The sequence below is a fragment of the Rana temporaria genome, chromosome 3, assembly GCF_905171775.1.
Source record: "Rana temporaria chromosome 3, aRanTem1.1, whole genome shotgun sequence".
NCBI classification, from domain to species: domain Eukaryota; kingdom Metazoa; phylum Chordata; class Amphibia; order Anura; family Ranidae; genus Rana; species Rana temporaria.
This window is the reverse complement of record NC_053491.1, coordinates 491,540,540-491,559,229: the sequence shown is the minus strand read 5'-3', so window position 1 is coordinate 491,559,229 and position 18,690 is coordinate 491,540,540. Positions and strand designations below refer to the sequence as shown.

General features: G+C 45.9%; 1 protein-coding gene across 1 annotated transcript; it reads right to left on the bottom strand.

Moving 5' to 3' along the window:
• Window positions 1–3,669: 3,669 nt before the first annotated feature.
• On the bottom strand, window positions 3,670–5,554 carry LOC120933784 (E3 ubiquitin/ISG15 ligase TRIM25-like). Its single transcript, XM_040347179.1, has one exon. It carries the CDS (start codon window positions 5,522–5,524, stop codon window positions 3,956–3,958), a length of 1,569 nt encoding a protein of 522 aa, XP_040203113.1. The 5' UTR covers window positions 5,525–5,554; the 3' UTR covers window positions 3,670–3,955.
• Window positions 5,555–18,690: the final 13,136 nt, after the last annotated feature.

Below are 18,690 nucleotides of genomic sequence, written 5' to 3'. Positions count from 1 at the left end.
TATGCAGCCTAAGATACGACGGTGTAAGAGACTTACGCCGGTCGGATCTTAGGGAAATCTATGCGTAATTGATTCTAAGAATCAGGCGCATAGATACGACCCCGCACACTCAGAGTTACGACTGCGTATACGGAGATACGCTGTCGTAACTCGTATCTGAATCCGGGCCAGTAACCCCGGTGTCTCGGGTAGTGTTGCTCACAAATATTCGCATTTCGAATATTCGTTGCGAATATGGCATATTCGAATATTCGCGAATAACTCGAATTTCGCCGCCAAAATTCGCTATTCCGAATATTCGTTTTTTTACAAATTTATTTTTAAAACAGATCACATCCTATCGACGTCTAAAAGCATTGCTGGTATGATTAGAGACCCTGGGCCGAGTAGCTAAGCTGAGGCGATCCTTTTATGTTGCCGAATATTCGCAATCGCGAATATTCGATTTCCGAATATTCGCGAATACTTTCTCCGCCCTTCTTTTGCATCAGAGCCAATCAGAGTTGTCAAAATCTCGCAATCAATTTCGCATTCGCATTAGCGAAATTTCGATAAAATATCACCAATATTCGATTTCCGAATATTCGCGAATACTTTCTCCGCCCTTCTTTTGCATCAGAGCCAATCAGAGTTCTCCTACCACAGTTATCAAAAATTCGCAATCAATTTCGCATTCGCATTAGCGAAATTTCGCAATTTTTTTTTTTTTATAAAATATCACGAATATTCGATTTTAGCGAATATTTCACGAATATTCGGCTATATATTCGTGATATATCGCGAAATCGAATATAGCGTATTCCGCTCAACACTAGTCTCGGGGTCTTTGGGGTTCTAGAACTTCTCATATCATAGTGAGCACAGCACAACCCAATCTGAGGAAATGCTTCATCTCCATTTATTATACAGAAATCACTTCCAATACAATACCTTATGAACATAAACGCACATGTCAGGGACGCCTACACACAAGGCCATTGATTGCACGACACATTACATATCACCACACACACACTGGACTGATATAAAAAAAATCTCAGCCCATTACTAACGGTTATCTCTAAACTGATGACCTGTAGGGGCTTGTAAAGTGTCTACTATAGAAAATATAGGGCACCGAAGTTTGTTATCATTTCACAGGCGCACACAATTTTAGGGCCAGATTCACAAAGAGATACGACGGTGTATCTACAGATATCTACAGATACACCGTCGTATCTCTGACTTACACTGGTCCTATCTATGCGCCTGGTTCATAGAATCACATACGCATAGATAGGGCTAAGATCTGACAGTGTCACACTGTGTTACACTGTCGGATCTTTTTTTCAATTTAAAAATGGCGCCGGGGGCGTCCCCGCTGATTTACGATAAATAATATGTAAATAGGCGAGATACGCAAATTCACGAACGTACGCGGACCCAACGCAGTGTTCTTACGTCGTTTCCATAGCGGCTTTCCCGGCGTATACTTACCCCTGCTTTTATCAGGCGCAGCCAATGTTAAGTATAGCCGGCGTTCCCACGTCGAATTTGAATTTTTTAACGTCGTTTGCGTAAGTCGTTCTCGAATACGGACGGACGTCGTTTACGTAAGCGTCGAAACCACTGACGTCCTAGCGACATCAGTGGGAGCAATGCACGCCGGGAAATTTCGCGGACGGCGCATGCGCATTTAAATCGGCGCGGGAACGCGCCTGATTTAAATAGTACACTCCCCCTAGCCGCTGTATTCACAAAGCACTTGCGTCCTAAGTTACGGCGGCGTGGCGTAAATGTGATGGCGTAAGCGCGCCTAATTTAAATTGTGAAGAGGTGGGCGTGTTTTATGCAAATAAAGCATGACCCCACGTGAATGACGTTTTTAACGAACGGCGCATGCGCCGTCCGTGGACGTAACCCAGTGCGCATGCTCCAAATTACGCCGCAAAGACTCATTGCTTTCGACGTGTATGTAAATTACGGCCAGCCCCATTCACGGACAACTTACGCAAACAACGTAAAATTTTTAAAATTCGACGCAGTTCCGACGTCCATACTTAACATTGGCTGCCCCATCTTTTTGGTGGACTATCTTTATTTTTGTATATAATATTTGGCTATTCTAATTTTCTAAGCCGAATTTTGATACCATCACTATTTTTATTTTTATTTATCTTTATTCTTATTTTTATTTTCAATCTTATTTTTATTTTTATGTATTTTTCACATGTTTTCACTAACATAATTTTATATATTTTTTTATATATTTTTAGTGGCTGTTTTTTCTCTTGATCACCAGAGAATAATCACAAAAGCTTTTCACTTAAGATGATTTATTTTCCCCATTTAATATAATTATGTATTCAACCGGTATAGCTCAATGTGTTTTTTACACATTGGACCTAGACCGCTATTCACTTATTTCACCACAAGATGGCCACTAAGCTTGTGTTATGCAAAAACCTTCCTTGGTTTTGTTTTTGTTTTGCGTTCCAGCATGACCTCCATGGGCGGTCACTTAGCCCGTGACTCAGATCGAGGCTTGGTTTTAGCGTATTTATATGTGTAGTGTCAGCACGTCGCCCGTGCCCCAGATGACGTCAACTTTTGACGAAACGTGCGTCGGGAAGGTAGCGTGCTGACGCAAGACGTTTCTTCGTTCCGTGTGGACGGGCGTTTGTTAGAGCCGGCCGGCTTCTATCCATTTCTGCTTTTATTCTGTAAGTGTATAACCTTTTTTTATTAAAACCACTGAATCTACATACTTCACCATGTGGGCATTATCATTTTTTCTATGCACCCACTGACCATAACATACCGGAGGACCCGTAAGATATATCACCGCCGCGTGGGATTTTAAAGGCCCTGGCTAGGGGTTTAGCCACATGCTCATACTGCCTTACGTTCTGGTAAGCCTCTCAAATATAGGGTGTTTTGGTGGTGGTGGTCCCTTGAGTCACGAATACCTTATATGCGCTGGTCCTGCTGTACTTCACCATTAAGTTCCTTTTTTTTTTTGTGTGACACGCTGTGATCTTGTGGCTCTGGGTGCGGGAAGCTTCAACATCCATCCCCTTGTCATCCCCCTGCGAGGATCATCAATAGGCCCTGGCTGGGGTTTGCAGCCGCAAGCTTGTCATTGCTTGCCATCCGGTAAGCCTCCACCTTTTTATTTAGTGGTGTTGGTCACCACATATGATTTCAACATTTTATTCAACACTGAAGAACTTGCTTGCAACTATTTTTGATTGACACAAAGACTCTTTTGTCAGTTATTTGTTTTATTCCTCTTTAAACTAGGGGTCTTTGCAAATTTATATTATTTCCATCAATTTTTTCTGATACCAACTGTTTGTTTAGTTTAATTTTTATTAATAGCGCAACATTTTTTCTGTTCCTGTTTGGACTATCTTTACGCCTGAAAACGCCTTACATAAACGGCGTATCTTTACTGCGACGGGCAAGCGTAAGTTCGTGAATAGGCGTATTTTGCTGATTTACGCATTCTAGGCGTAAATCAGCGTACACGCCCGTAGCGGCCAGCGTAAACAGACAGCTAAGATACGACGGCGCATTTAAGCGTATCTCAATTTGAGAATACACTTAAATGTATACGACGGCGCAGATTCGGAGATACGACGGCGTATCTACTGATACGCCGTCGTATCTCTACGTCAATCTGGCTATAAATATGTGGGTAATTTATTGTGTCTGTGTGCCCTACAATTAATTTTAGTGCACTTTTTTTTACTGAAACGTTGTGCTTAATAAATTGTTGTGATAATATTGACATACAAAAATGGAACTAACACTATTTTTTTTTCTCTAGGGTTTAAGAAAATGTATAGTATTTTTTGCTTTTGACTAATCTTCAAGACTAAAATAATTTTTTAAACATGTGTGCAAAAAAAAGTGCTGATCAATGAAGCAATCTCACTGCCCATCCCTGTGATGTCATCTGTGGGTGGAGTTCTCACATCTCCTGCCTCCCCCCACATATTTTTATAGAACCTTTCTTTACACGTATCCCAGCATGGAGGGGCTCAGTGAAGGTGGTGGTGAAGGTGTGGAGGTGTCGGATCGGGTCACACAGATCATAAAAGGAGATCCTCCCGGCCTCATAATCCAGATATATCCTGACTCTGTTACTGGAGACATTGGGGGGTAAGGGGATCTTGTTACTGTCATGTGTCACATAATACTGATCATCTCTCTTGTTGAAACCCCAGGACATCTTATTTTCTCCAATCAGTGACTGCTGTCCTCCCCTCTCTATACTGGGGTAACACATCCCGACTCTCCACCAATCTGACTCCCCGACATCCACTTCCCAGTAATGTCTCCCTGAGGAGAAACTCTGACTGCTCATCACCTGAGCATAATACTGAAATCTCTCTGGTGTTTCTGGGTAATTCTGGTTTCTATCTGACCTGGATACAGTTTTCCTGTCATCTGATATCTGTAGATTATTATGAGCTGTGATTCCATCCAGTAATATGTCTGCAGCTCCCTGTAGATAAAAGTATACATTTACCTCTGTTATTATATCAGATAAACCTGTGTGTAAGACCCCCGCCACACCCAGACCCCCTCCATCATGGAGGAGCTCCTCATGTCTCTCTCTGTCCTCATTATCTCCATCCTCAGTATCACACAAGTCACCTGTGTCTGATTCCTGTAAGACAGTCAGTGGATCCGTCATGTTACACAGCTCCTCAATGTGACGCATCTTCCTGGACAGCTCCTCCTTCTTTATTTCCAGATCCCGGATGGAGATGGAGATCCGCTCTGCCCTCCCGGAGATTTCCCTCAGGGCTCTCTTCTCTAGATCTTCCAGACGTCTCCTGAGATCTCTAAACAGGACAGTGACTCTCTCGGTGTCACCAGCTGCTTCTTCTTCTACTTTCCTCCTGTGTTCCTGCAGACTCTGGACTCTTTCCTCCGTCTCCTCTCTCTTTGTCAGATGTTTCTGCAGAACATTCCTCAGTGTCGTCTTCTTCTTCTCAGAAGCCTCATCCATCATATCCATCTGGTGTCCCCGATGTTCTCCAGTAACACAAAACTTACAGACACAGGTGTCATCCTCAGTGCAGTAATACTCCAGGATCTTCTTATGGACGGAGCATTTCCTGCTCTCCATGGACAAGGTGGGGTCACATAAGATGTGTTCTGGGGACTTTTTGTGGACTCTCAGGTGTTTATCACACAGAGAAACCTCACAGTGTAGACAGGATCTAACAGCAGGTACAGGAGAGTCCACACAGTAAGTACAGAAGACCCCGGACTCCTCTGGATCTGGCTGAGCAGACAGGAAAGTCTCTGCTATGTTACGCAGTTTTATGTTCCTGTGCAGTGCAGGACGATCCGGAAACTTCTCTCTGCATTCAGGACAGGAATATCCTCCAGACACCTCCTGTGTATCCAGCACACGATCAATACAGACCCGGCAGAAGTTGTGACCACATCTCAGGGTTACAGGATCGGTATAAATGTTCAGACAGACGGAACATTCCAGCTCAGCTGTCAGATCAGCAGACGCCATCGCTGACAGCAGAAGAGAAACGAAACTCAAAGTCTCTGGACTCGGTTACAACTCGTCTGCACAGGGCGGGGCTGAGCTCAGATCTCTGGTTACTTACTTAGAAACCTTTCTATGTCAGAATAAGACACGCCCCATGACTGTGTACATTTAAACTTCTAAAATCTATTTAACCACTTGAGGGCCAGCATGACATACCTTTCTTCCAGCATTTGTATCCACAAACCACATCAGGGGTGCAGCATCTAGAGGTAGGGCACATGCACCTTTCTTTTTCTGGCAGCAAGCCTTAGGCCTCATTCACACTTGGCGGACTCCATCGCTACGGAGTCCGCCTGCTCCTGTCGGCTCAGCGTGAGATCATTCCGCAGATCTCCACTGAGCCGACGAATGACAAGCTCCTCTCTGCTCACTGAGTGGGGAGGGGCTTGTCGGGCACCGCTGTGTCCTATGGAGGGATCTGATGAAAACGGACAGCATGTCCGTTTTCATCAGATCTTACCCGATCCGCATGGATGGATGGGGACGGATGGGGACGTGGCCCCCATACGTCTGTTTTTAGCGGGTCTCCGCTGACATCCGACACTCCATAGGGATGCATGGAGCGGCCATTCAGGTCCGTGACAGATGGACCCGAACGGCCCTAAGTGTGAATGAGGCCTTATACACCCAGAGATGAATAGAAAACCATGAAGTGTCCTTTACAATTGTAGCGGCCTGCTCCTGTTGGGCTGGCGCTGCTTTAAATTTAGTGGAAAGTCTGAGTATTAGTTGACTCAGACATGGGGGATTTTGAATAAATTTGGCCTCTGTTCCAGCCATGGCTGTGCTGTGAGTGAAAAAAGGAGGGTGCACCAACCTAGTGCATTACCACTTAAAAGTTTTATTAAAAATAGAATAAAAGCAATAATCCTACTCACAAAAGAAGCTTAGGTAAGTGCTTTTCAGACAGCTAAGCTGGACCTCATGGCTCCTGCCAGTGGAACTTGATGACGAGGAGGATCAAATAATACCTCAAACATCTAGATGGCTGATGCGTTTCTGGGGCGTACCCCTTTCTTCAGTGCCTAGGTGGTCCGTGAGCTCTGAAGAAAGGGGCACGCCCCAGAAACGTGTCAGCCATCTAGATGTTTGAGGTATTATTTGATCCTCCTTGTCATCAAGTTCCACTGGCAGGTACCATGAGGTCCAGCTTAGCTGTCTGAAAAGCGCTTACCTAAGCTTCTTTTGTGAGTAGGATCATTGCTTTTATTCTATTTTTAATACAACTTTTAACTGGTAGTGCACAAGGTGCCCCCTCCTTTTTTCTTTTCTTCTCTAGCCATATGAACATTCTTTGTTCTGAGGAGGGCTGCAAGACTCTAGACCTTGCCTTAAGACTCAACTACACTACATTACCCGGGTTTGGCAAAACATCAGAGCGCGGAGAATTGTGTTGTGAGTGACCACTATTGTTCGCCTGGCGCGTCGTTCCTACTCCAGGCCAAGGGTGGCAGCAGCAGAGTCAGGGTGTATTGGGTGTCCCCCTCATCAGCCAATCAGTGGGGGTGATCGTCCCGCTGTGCATGCTGGGGAGGGGTACTTATGGGACAGACGTCATTGGACGGGGGTCGTTGATCCTGAGTCTGTTGTCCCACCACCCCGTGTGAGGCCCTCCTGGCCGGGGGTCCGTGTTCCTGTAATCCTGGCTTCGGATCACGCTGGTCCGGGGTTGTGATCTGTTAAGTAGGCCCAGTAAGCAGATTGGGTCTACGTTTTCAAGAGTGATCCTGTGCTGTCCGTCCTGGAGGGAGGAAGCCGCTTAATGAAGCACCTATCTTGGAGAGGACCAAGCAGGAGGCCGGTATCTCAGGAGAGGCCTTGAACTTCATTGAAGGATGCACCGTTACTGAAAGGCTTGATGGCGGTCGCCTGTCAGTTCCAAGTTCTGCAAGAAGTTAATCTGGAGAGATCCGGGTGCTGAATTCTGTGCTACTAAGAGTTTGGACCGGAAGTGTCTCCATCTGTAGGAAGGTCTGTGGCAGAGACTGTACCATATTCCGTGCGCCATTCCGGCTGCCAGGCCAGTGAGAGAAACCTATCCGGGTGCGCAATACCCACTCCGGCAACGAAAGCCATGTAGCTGGAAGCAGGAGTGTTTCCGGATTTAATTAATACACCTAAACCTATTTATTTATTTATTAAAATGCCTATTGAGAGGGCAGTCTTTACCCAAAGGCCTCGATGCTCTAGGTAGGTACATTTACTTGTTACCCTTCCACCCCTTCAACCACTTCTTTTATTCTTTTACCAAGTTCAGCAAATAAATCTTTAAAATGGAAGTGTAAAGTGTGGACATTGAACTTTCTCTACTCTCATCCATCACCCTGGACGGCGAGGAAATAGAGGTAACATGATGCAAGAAAATATCCAGCAGCTCCTTCGGGGGTAGTGCTACACAATCATAACTCATTTCCTGACAGCTGGATTCCCCACTGAGAGCAGAATTAAAAAAAAACACATCCATAAAAGAACCTTTGGGTCTGGTATGGATCTTAAGGGGAACCCTATGCCAAAAAAAAAAAAGTGTGGGGTCCCCCCAAAATCAATACCAGACCCTTATCCATGCATGCAGCCTGGCAGGCCAGGAAACTGGGAGACGAGTGAGTGTCCCCGCCCCCTGAACCATCCCAGGCTACATGCCCTCAGCATGGGGGAGGTGCTTTGTGGGGGTCTGCAAGGGGTGACTTATTGGAATATGAAAGCCCCCTTTAACAAGGGGGCCCCCAGATCCTGCCCCCCATGTGAATGAATATGGGATGCACTGTACCCCATATTCATTTGGTGAGTCGCTGGTGACAGACATCATAATTGACAATGGATTCAAATTAGGGACTGTTTCAGGGATTTTTACTATTTTTTGTGTCATATGAAGTTGCTCTCTCTACACAGGCTATGGCGCTAACAAGCAGGTAACCAAAGGAGCGCCAGAGCCTTCGCTAAAGGAAGAGGGGACTCTGCATACTTGGGTTGCATTGTAAGACAGGTTCATAGGAGAAACTTACAGGAAACCAACTCAAATGTTTAATCAGTAGCTCAGCTCTTCTAAATAGGGATGAGCCGAACACTCCCCGGTTCGGTTCGCACCAGAACCTGCGAACGGACCGAACATTCGCGCAAACTTTAGAACCCCATTAAAGTCTATGGGACGTTCAAAATCAAAAGTGCAAATTTTAAAGGCTAATATGCAAGTTATTGTCATGCAAAAAAAAGTTTTAAAAACGGCCGTTTTTCAGGGGCAGTGGGGCAGATCCACAAAAAGCCGGCGCAACTTAAAAAATCCCATTTAAGTTACACTGCCTTAAAATTTCTACCTAAGTGCCCGATCCACAAAGCACTTACCTAGAAATTTCAGGCTGTCTAACTTAAATCCGGCCGGCGCAAGGCGTTCCTATTCAAATGGGGCGAGTCCCATTTAAATTAGGCGCGCTCCCGCGCCGGCCGTACTGCACATGCGCGAAGTTACGTTGCGCCGAGTTTTGTGGATCGCGCCGGGTGAAAAAAGTTGCGTCGGGAAAAAAAAAAAACAAAAAAAAATGACAGCGTCGCTCGGCATGCATTCCTGAGAGGGAGAACTCCATGCCAATTTTCAAAGAAAAAAAACGGCATGGGTTCCCCCCCCCAGGAGCATACCAGGCCCTTAGGTCTGGTATGGGTTGTAAGGAGACCCCCCCTACGCCGAAAAATCGACGTAGGGGGTCCCCCTACAATCCATACCAGACCCGTATCCAAAGCACGCTACCCGGCCGGCCAGGAATGGGAGTTGGGACGAGCGAGCCCCCCCCCTCCTGAGCCGTACCAGGCCGCATGCCCTCAACATGGGGGGGTTGGGTGCTCTGGGGCAGGGGGGCGCACTGCGGGCCCCCCCACCCCAGAGCACCCTGTCCCCATGTTGATGAGGACAGGACCTCTTCCCGACAACCCTGGCCGTTGGTTGTCGGGGTCTGCGGGCGGGGGCTTATCGGAATCTGGGAGTCCCCTCAAATAAGGGGGCCCCCAGATACCGGCCCCCCACCCTAAGTGAATGGATATGGGGTACATCGTACCCCTACCCATTCACCTGGAGGCAAAGTGATAGTTATTAAACACACAACACAAGGGTTTTTAAAATCATTTATTAGTCTGCTCCGGAGGCCCCCCCTGTCTTCTTTATTAGCTCTAATACCAGGGGGGGCTTCTTCTTCTGCTCTCCGGGGGTCTTCTCCGCTCTCCGGGGGGGCTTCTTCTTCCGCTTTTCGGGGGGGGGTCTTCTCCGCTCTCGGGGGGTCTTCTTCTATCTTCGCCGCTCTCCGCTGTTGACTCGGCGCACCCCGGTTCTTCTCCAGCTGTCCGGTGCCTTCTTCTTCAGCGCTGGCTGCCTGCTATCTTCGTGAATTAGCTCAATTACTAGCAGGCAGCCGGCGAGGTCTTCTGTGACGTCATCTTCTTCTCTTCTGTTCTTCTCCCCTCTTCCGATGTTGACCCGACGCCTCTTCTCGCTGTAATGATGGAAGCGCGCCTTGCATCCCATTTATATAGGCATCACCGTCCCATCATGCTCCGGCAGGTACCCACGTGGTGGGTGCCTACCCACATGCACCCACCACGTGGGTACCTACCGGAGCATGATGGGACGGTGATGCCTATATAAATGGGATGCAAGGCGCGCTTCCATCATTACAGCGACAAGAGGCGACGAGGCAACATCGGAAGAAAGGAAGAGAAGACCAGAAGACCCTGACATCACAGAAGACCACGCCGGCTGCCTGTTACTAATTGAGCTAACACACAAAGATAGCAGGCAGCCAGCGCTGAAGGAGAAGGCACCGGAGAGCTGCAGAAGAACCGGGGTTCGCCGAGTCAACAGCGGAGAGCGGCGAAGATAGAAGAAGACCCCCGGAGTCCGGAGAAGCCCCCCCCCGGAGAGCGGAAGAAGAAACCCCCCCCCCCGGAGAGCGGAGAAGACCCCCGGAGAGTGGAAGAAGAAGCCCCCCCTGGTATTAGAGCTAAAGAAGACAGGGGGGGCCTCCGGAGCAGACTAATAAATTATTTTAAAAACCCTTGTGTTGTGTGTTTACTAACTAACTTTTTGCCTCCAGGTGAATGGGTAGGGGTACGATGTACCCCATATCCATTCACTTAGGGTGGGGGGCCCGTATCTGGGGGCCCCCTTATTTGAGGGGACTCCCAGATTCCGATAAGCCCCCGCCCGCAGACCCCGACAACCAATGGCAAGGGTTGTCGGGAAGAGGTCCTGTCCTCATCAACATGGGGACAGGGTGCTCTGGGGTGGGGGGGCCGCAGTGCGCCCCCCTGCCCCAGAGCACCCAACCCCCCCATGTTGAGGGCATGCGGCCTGGCACGGCTCAGGAGGGGGGGGGGGGCGCTCGCTCGTCCCCACTCCCTTTCCTGACCGGCCGGGTAGCGTGCTTTGGATACGGGTCTGGTATGGATTGTAGGGGGACCCCCTACGTCGAATTTTCGGCGTGGGGGGGTCTCCTTACAACCCATACCAGACCTAAGGGCCTGGTATGCTCCTGGGGGGGAACCCATGCCGGTTTTTTATTTGAAAATTGGCATGGAGTTCTCCCTCAGGAATGTATACCAAATGCCGTCGCTGTCATTTTTTTTTATAATTATTTGTTTTCCCGGCGCGTATATTTTTTTTCACCCGTCGCAACTTTAGTGTCCCGTCGCAATCCACAAAGCCTGGCGTAAATTACGTTCGCGCGCTGCACGTCGGGAAAATTACGTCACACGCATGCGCAGTACGGCCGGCGCGGGAGCGCGCCTCATTTAAATTGTAATCGTCCCCCGGAGAGGAGGAACGCCTTGCGACGGAGGCACTTAAGATACACGGCCTGAAATTTCTAGGTAAGTGCTTTGAAGATCGGGCACTTAGGTAGAAATTTAACGCCTGTGTAACTTAACTGCTGAAAGTTAAGTTAGGCTACGTTTTTGGGAATTTGGCCCTATCTATCTATCTATCTATCTATCTATCTATCTATCTATCTATCTATCTATCTATCTATCTATCTATCTATCTATCTATATATATCTCTATCTATCTATCTATCTATCTATCTATCTATATCTCTATCTATCTATCTATCTATCTATCTATCTATCTATCTATCTATCTATCTATCTATCTATCTATCTATCTATCTATCTCTATCTATCTATCTATCTATCTATATATATCTCTATCTATCTATCTATCTATCTATCTATCTATCTATCTATCTATCTATCTATCTATCTATCTATCTATCTCTCAATCTATCTATATGTTTATCTATATATCTATATGTTTATCTATCTATCTATCTATCTATCTATCTATCTATCTATCTATCTATCTATCTATCTATCTATCTATCTATCTATCTATCTATCTATCTATCTATCTATATGTTTATCTATATCTATCTATCTATCTATCTATCTATCTATCTATCTATCTCTATCTATCTATCTATCTATCTATCTATCTATCTATCTATCTATCTATCTATCTATCTATCTATCTATATGTTTATCTATCTATCTATCTATCTATCTATCTATCTATCTATCTATCTATCTATCTATCTATCTACAGTTGTATTCAAAATTACTCACCCCCCACTGAAATTGATTGTTTTGCCCAGTTTGACATTGATTTTGATCATTCAGTCATCCTGCTTACAATTAAATCAAAGAGGCACGTGTAGGTCAGACAAATATAACATTTATAATGAAATAACCACAAATGTCTTTTCTGTGCTCACATCATTATCAGTTTTATTCAACCCCCAAGTGACATTCAATCTTAGTACTTAGTACAACATCCTTTTACAGTTATAACAGCTTTTTAAGGTGAAGCATAGCTTGACACAAGTGTCTTACAGCGATCTACGGGTATCTTCGCCCATTCGTCATGGGCAAAAGCCTCCATTTCAGTCACATTCCTAGGCTTGCGCACTGCAACTGCTTTCTTTAAGTATCACCAGAGGTTCTCATTCGGATTTAAGTCTGGTGACTGCGATGGCCACTCCAAAATGTTCCAGCCTTTAATCTGCAACCATGCTCTAGTGGACTTGGAGGTATGCTTGGGATCATTGTCCTGTTGAAAGGTCCAACGTCTCCCAAGCCTCAGGTTTGTGACGGACTGCATCACATTGTTATCCACTATCTCCTGGTACTGAAGAGAATTCATGGTACCTTGCAGACGCTGAAGCTTCCCTGTACCTGCAGAAGCAAAACAGCCCCAAAGCATGATTGACCCCCCGCCATGCTTCACAGTAGGCAAGGTGTTCTTTTCATCATAGGCCTTGTTCTTCCTCCTCCAAACATAACGTTCATCCACGGGCCCAAACACTTCTAATTTTGTTTCATCAGTCCACAGAACACAATCCCAAAACTTCTGTGGTTTGTCCACATGACTTTCGGCATACTGCAGTCGACTCTTCTTATTCTTTGGAGACAGCAAGGGGGTGCGCCTGGGAGTTCTGGCATGGAGGCCTTCATTACGCAGTGTGCGCCGTATTGTCTGAGCAGAAACTTCAGTACCCACATCTGACAAATATTTTCTCAGTTCCTCAGCAGTCACACGGGGACTTTTCTCCACTCTACGCTTCAGGTAGCGCACAGCAGTCGTAGTCAGCATCTTCTTTCTGCCATGACCAGGTAGCGTTTCAACAGTGCCCTTTGCCTTGAATTTGCGAATGATGCTTCCTATGGTGTCTCTTGGTATGTTTAACATCTTTGCAATCTTCTTATAGCCATTGCCCTTCCTGTGAAGAGTAATCACCTCTTCACTTGTCTTCCCGGACCATTCTCTTGACTTCACCATGTTTGTAACCACACCAGTAAATGTCTAGAAGGAGCTGAGTATCACAGTCATTTTAAAGCTGCCTGATTGGTGCTTATTAGGCTTTATTGCAGCTCCCTGACATCCACAGGTGTTTTCAATACCTGATTGAATACACTTCAATGAACCTCTGTTCTTCAGAGTGGTAGTCTTTAAGGGGTTGAATAATTGTGTAAATGAAGAATTCACAAAAGAAACATTTACTACTGTATTACAAAACCAATTGATGTCATTTTAGTTGCATATGGTTCTTTAAGAAGTCCTTGTAGGATTTCATTCTGAATACAATTACAAATGTACACTAAATTCCCTAAAACCCTTTACAGCATTGGGGGGTTGAATAGTTTTGAACACAACTGTATAATGGAGTAGATTCACGTAGAATGGCGTATGTTTGTGCGGGCGTAACGTATCCTATTTACGTTACGCCTCCGCAACTTTTACAGGCAAGTGCCGTATTCTCAAAAGAAAGTTGCAGCGGCGTAGCGTAAATAGGCCGGCGTATTGGTTTTCGACGTGAACGTAAATGACGTCCAGCCCCATTCACGGACGACTTACGCAAACAACGTACATTTTTCAAAATTCGACGCGGGAACGGCGGCCATACTTAACACTGGTATGCCGCATATACGCCTCATATAGCAGGGGTAACTTTGCGCCGGGAAAAGCCTAACGTAAACGGCGTAACTGTACTGCGTCGGCCGGGCGTACGTTCGTGAATTCGCGTATCTAGCTGATTTACATATTCTAGGCGTAAATCAGCTTACACGCCCCTAGCGGCCAGCGTAAATATGCAGTTAAGATCCGACGGCGTAAGAGACTTACGCCGGTCGGATCTAATAGAAATCAGGCGGATCTAAGAATCAGGCGCATAGATACGACGGCCCAGACTCAGAGATATGACGGCCAGACTCAGAGATACGACGGCCCAGACTCAGAGATACGACGGCCCAGACTCAGAGATACGACCGCCCAGACTCAGAGATACGACGGCCCAGACTCAGAGATACGACAGCCCAGACTCAGACATACGACGGCCCAGACTCAGACATACGACGGAGTATCTCCTTTGTGAATCTACCCCTGTGTTTGTATTGTCATTGGACTCTGTATGGTCCTTTTTGTCTTTATCTCTGTATACCTCCCTTGTTTAAAAATAAAAGAAATAGAGAATAAAAAAAAATAATAATAATTCTATCCCTAGACCTCCTCTGTAACTCAAAACATGCAACCTGTAGAATTTTTTAAACATTGTCTATGGAGATTTTTAAGGGTAAAGGTTTGTCGCCATTCCACGAGCTGGCGCATGTTGGGTATCAATTTACTCGGCATAACATTATCTTTCACATTATAAAAAAAATTGGCCTAACTTTACTGTTGTCTTCTTTTTTAACTTAATTTTTTATTTTTTTTCCCCAAAAAAGTGCGCTTGTAAGACCGCGGCGCAAATAGGGTGTGACAAAAAGTATTGCAACGACCGCAATTTTATTCTCTAGGATGTCTGAAAAAAATGTATATAATGTTTGGGGTCCTGAGATTATATTGGCCCCCCAAGGGCAGGCCGTTCACACCAGTGCCTTGCCTGGCACTAGGGATGAGCCACCCTAGGTTTGGAGAAAACGTTTTCTGATTGGGCGTTTGGATGTTTGACCCTACGTTCAATGGGAGACGTGTTTCATTTATAAAATAAGTATTTCTACTGCTTCTATATATAGCAGCTTCCCTCTGTGATAGGTTCTTAACCACTTGCCGCCCGCCAATGACATATTGATGTTGGCAAAGTGGTTGTAGAATCCTGACTGGACGTCATATGACGTCCTCAGGATATTGAGCCGCTGCGCGCCCCCGGGGGCACGCATCGCGGCGATCGTTGTTGCAGGGTGTCAGCCTGACACCCCGCAACACCGATCTAGGTAAAGTGTCTCTCACGGAGACTCTTTACCACGTGATCAGCCGCGTCCAATCACGGCTGATCACGATGTAAACAGGAAGAGCCGTTGATGGCTCCTCCTCACTCGCGTCTGACAGACGCGAGTAGAGGAGAGCCGATCGGCGGCTCTCCTGACAGAGGGGGTTCGCGCTGATTGTTTATCAGCGCAGCCCCCCCTCGGATCGCCACACTGGACCACCAGGGAAGGGCAAAAAAAATGGGCAAAAAAAAAAAATAGTAAAAAAAAATAATAAAAAAAAGACAGTAAAAAAAAAGATGCCAATCAGTGCCCACAAATGGGCACTGATTGGCAACATGAATCCATCAGTGCCACCCCTCAGTGTCCATCAGTGCCACCCCACAGTGTCCATCAGTGCCACCCCACAGTGCCAATCCATGCCCAGTGCCCACCTATGAGTGCCCATTTGTGCCACCCATATATACTCATCAGTGCCACCCATAAGTACTCATCAGTGCCACCCATATGTGCCGCCCATGAGTGCCCATATGTGCCACCTATGAGTGCCCAGTTCCGCCTATGAGTGCTCTTCAGTGCCGCCTATGAGTGCCCATCAGTGCCGCCTATGAGTGCCCATCAGTGCCGCATACCAGCACCCATCAGTGCCGCATACCAGCACGCCTATCAGTGCCACCTCATCAGTGCCCATCAGTACTACCTTACCGGTGCCCATTAGTGCCACCTCATCGGTGCCCATCAGTGCCGCCATATCAGTGCCCGTAATTGAAAGAGAAAACTTACTTATTTACAAACAAATTAACAGAAAAAAATAAAAACTTTATTTTTTTTTCAAAATTTTCAGTCTTTTTTTAGTTGTTGCGCAAAAAAAAAAATCGCAGAGGTGATCAAATACCACCAAAAGAAAACTCTATTTGTGGGGGAAAAAGGACGCCAATTTTGTTTGGGTACAGTGTAGCACAACCGCGCAATTGTCATTCAAAGTGCGACAGCGCTGAAAGCTGAAAATTGGCTTGGGCGGGAAGGTGCGTAAGTGCCTGGTATGGAAGGGGTTAAAGAACCTCTGATGTCATGTTACATTTTAGCAAAGGGGCGGGGATAGCAGTGACATCACTGCCCAAATATGGCTGTTGATCATATCTGATGAGTGATGTCGCCATTGTTGATTGGTAGTCGGTGGCCGATGAACATCTGGTCTTCCTGCCCTTTCCTGGGATGACGACATCTGACTGCCTAGGAGGTAGACTCCATTTCCTTCTGGACTTCCGGTGACATCTCTGTGGGACATTCCAAGCTCCATCCATCCACCGTCGTACGACATTTGGGTCCAGCGGTTGCGGTAAGCGCATGTGCGTTCCGCCTCATATTTGAAGATTTCTGTTGGGAAGTTCCTCACCATCTCATGACATCTTCATCCTTTTATTTATTATGGACACTACATTACATTGTTGTTTATATTGGTCACTTTATTGATTTGAATTTCACATTTTGTTGTGGTGCAATTTTTTCCATTACATCCTTTGTGTCACATTATGGGCTAGATTCACGTCCGGCGGCGCTTCTTTAGGTCGGCGTAGCGCATCCCCTTTGCACTACGCCGACGTAAGATAGAGAGGCAAGTACTGTATTCACAAAGCACTTGCCTCCTAAGTTACGTCGGCGTAGCGCAAATGGCCCGGCGTAACCCCGCCTAATTCAAAATAGGCAGGTAGGGGGCGTGTTGTATGCTAATGAATTCACGATTCATTACCATACATGTAAATGAAGCGCCGATCGTACGGCGCATGCGTGCGCATGCTCGGTATCACGTCGCAAATACTCAATGCTTTCGGCGTGAACGTAACTTGCGCCCAGCCCCATTCACGGACGACTTACGCAAACGACGTAAAACGTGGAATATTCTACGCTGATCCGACGTCCATACTTAACATTGGCTGCGCCATATTTTTGGTGGTCTATCTTTACGCCTGAAAACGCCTTACGTAAACGGCGTATCTTACATGCGACGGGCGAGCGTACGTTCGTGAATAGGCGTATCTACGTCATTTACATATTCTCGGCGTAAATCGACGTACACGCCCCTAGCGGCCAGCGTAAATATGCAACTAAGATACGACGGCGTATGAGACCTCATGAGCCCTTTAATATATATATATATATAAAAAAGGAAAAAAAAGAAAAAAAAAAGAAATAAAATAGTATTAAAAAAAAAAAAAAAATATAAAAAAGGGGGGTTGTCATCCGGGGCCCTGGGGACCTCTGGGTCCTTTAATAATAATAATAAAAAAAAAATATATATATATATATATATATATATATATATATATATATATAATAAAATATATAAAAATGTATTTATTTTTTTATAAAAAAAAGGGGTGTTTTCATCCCGGGCCCCTGGGGACCCCCGTACCCCTAAGAAAAAAAAAATTGGCCCTTTAATAAAAAATAAAAAAAATATATATTAGAAAAAATATATTTTTTTTATAAAAAATAAATAAAAAAAAGGGGGGTTGCCATCCGGGGCCCTGGGGGCCTTCGGACCTCTAAAAAAAAAATGTCCCTTTAATAAAAAATAAAATAAAAATATATAAAAAAAAAATATATTTTTTTTATAAAAAATAAATAAAAAAAAGGGGAGTTGTCATCTGGGCCCCTGGGGACCTCCGGACCACTAAAAAAAAAAAAAAAATTTTTTTTTTAAAGGGGTTGTGAAGGTTCATATTTTTTCATCTTAAAGCATCCTATGCATTAAAGCGGAGCTCCATACAAAAATAGAGCTTTCCCCTTTTCGTAACCCTCCCCCCCTCCGGTGTCACATTCGGCACCTTTCAGGAGGGGTATTTGCACCCACTTCCGGGAACAACTCGTGCAGCAGACACGCCCCTACTCGCATCCCCCCCCCCGCAGTCTCCTGGGAAATACACTGCTCCCAGGAGAGAGCGGGGACCAGTCACGGCGCAGCGCGCTACTCGCACATGCGCAGTAGGGAACCGGGCAGTTTAGCCGCAGCGCTTCACTTCCCGATTCCCTAACCGAGGATGGCGGCGTGTGCAGCCGAGGGACGAGCGATTGACGACAACGCGGGCGCGCTGAACAGGTAAGTGTCCATTTTTTAAAAGTCAGCAGCTGCAGAATTTGTAGCTGCTGACTTTTAAAAAAAAAAATTGTCGGAACCGCCGATTTAAGGTGAAAAAACATCTGACGATTACCGGCCCCCCGTTTTAGTCAGATGGAATTCCGATCGTGTGTACGAGGCTTTAGAGTGTATCCACATGTGACTCCCAATAGGTGTGATGGCGATTTCTACCTACCTCACTTATACGCGTAATGATACATAAAATAAGCGATTAAAACCCTTTGTCTATATAAGAATCAACCAATGAGGT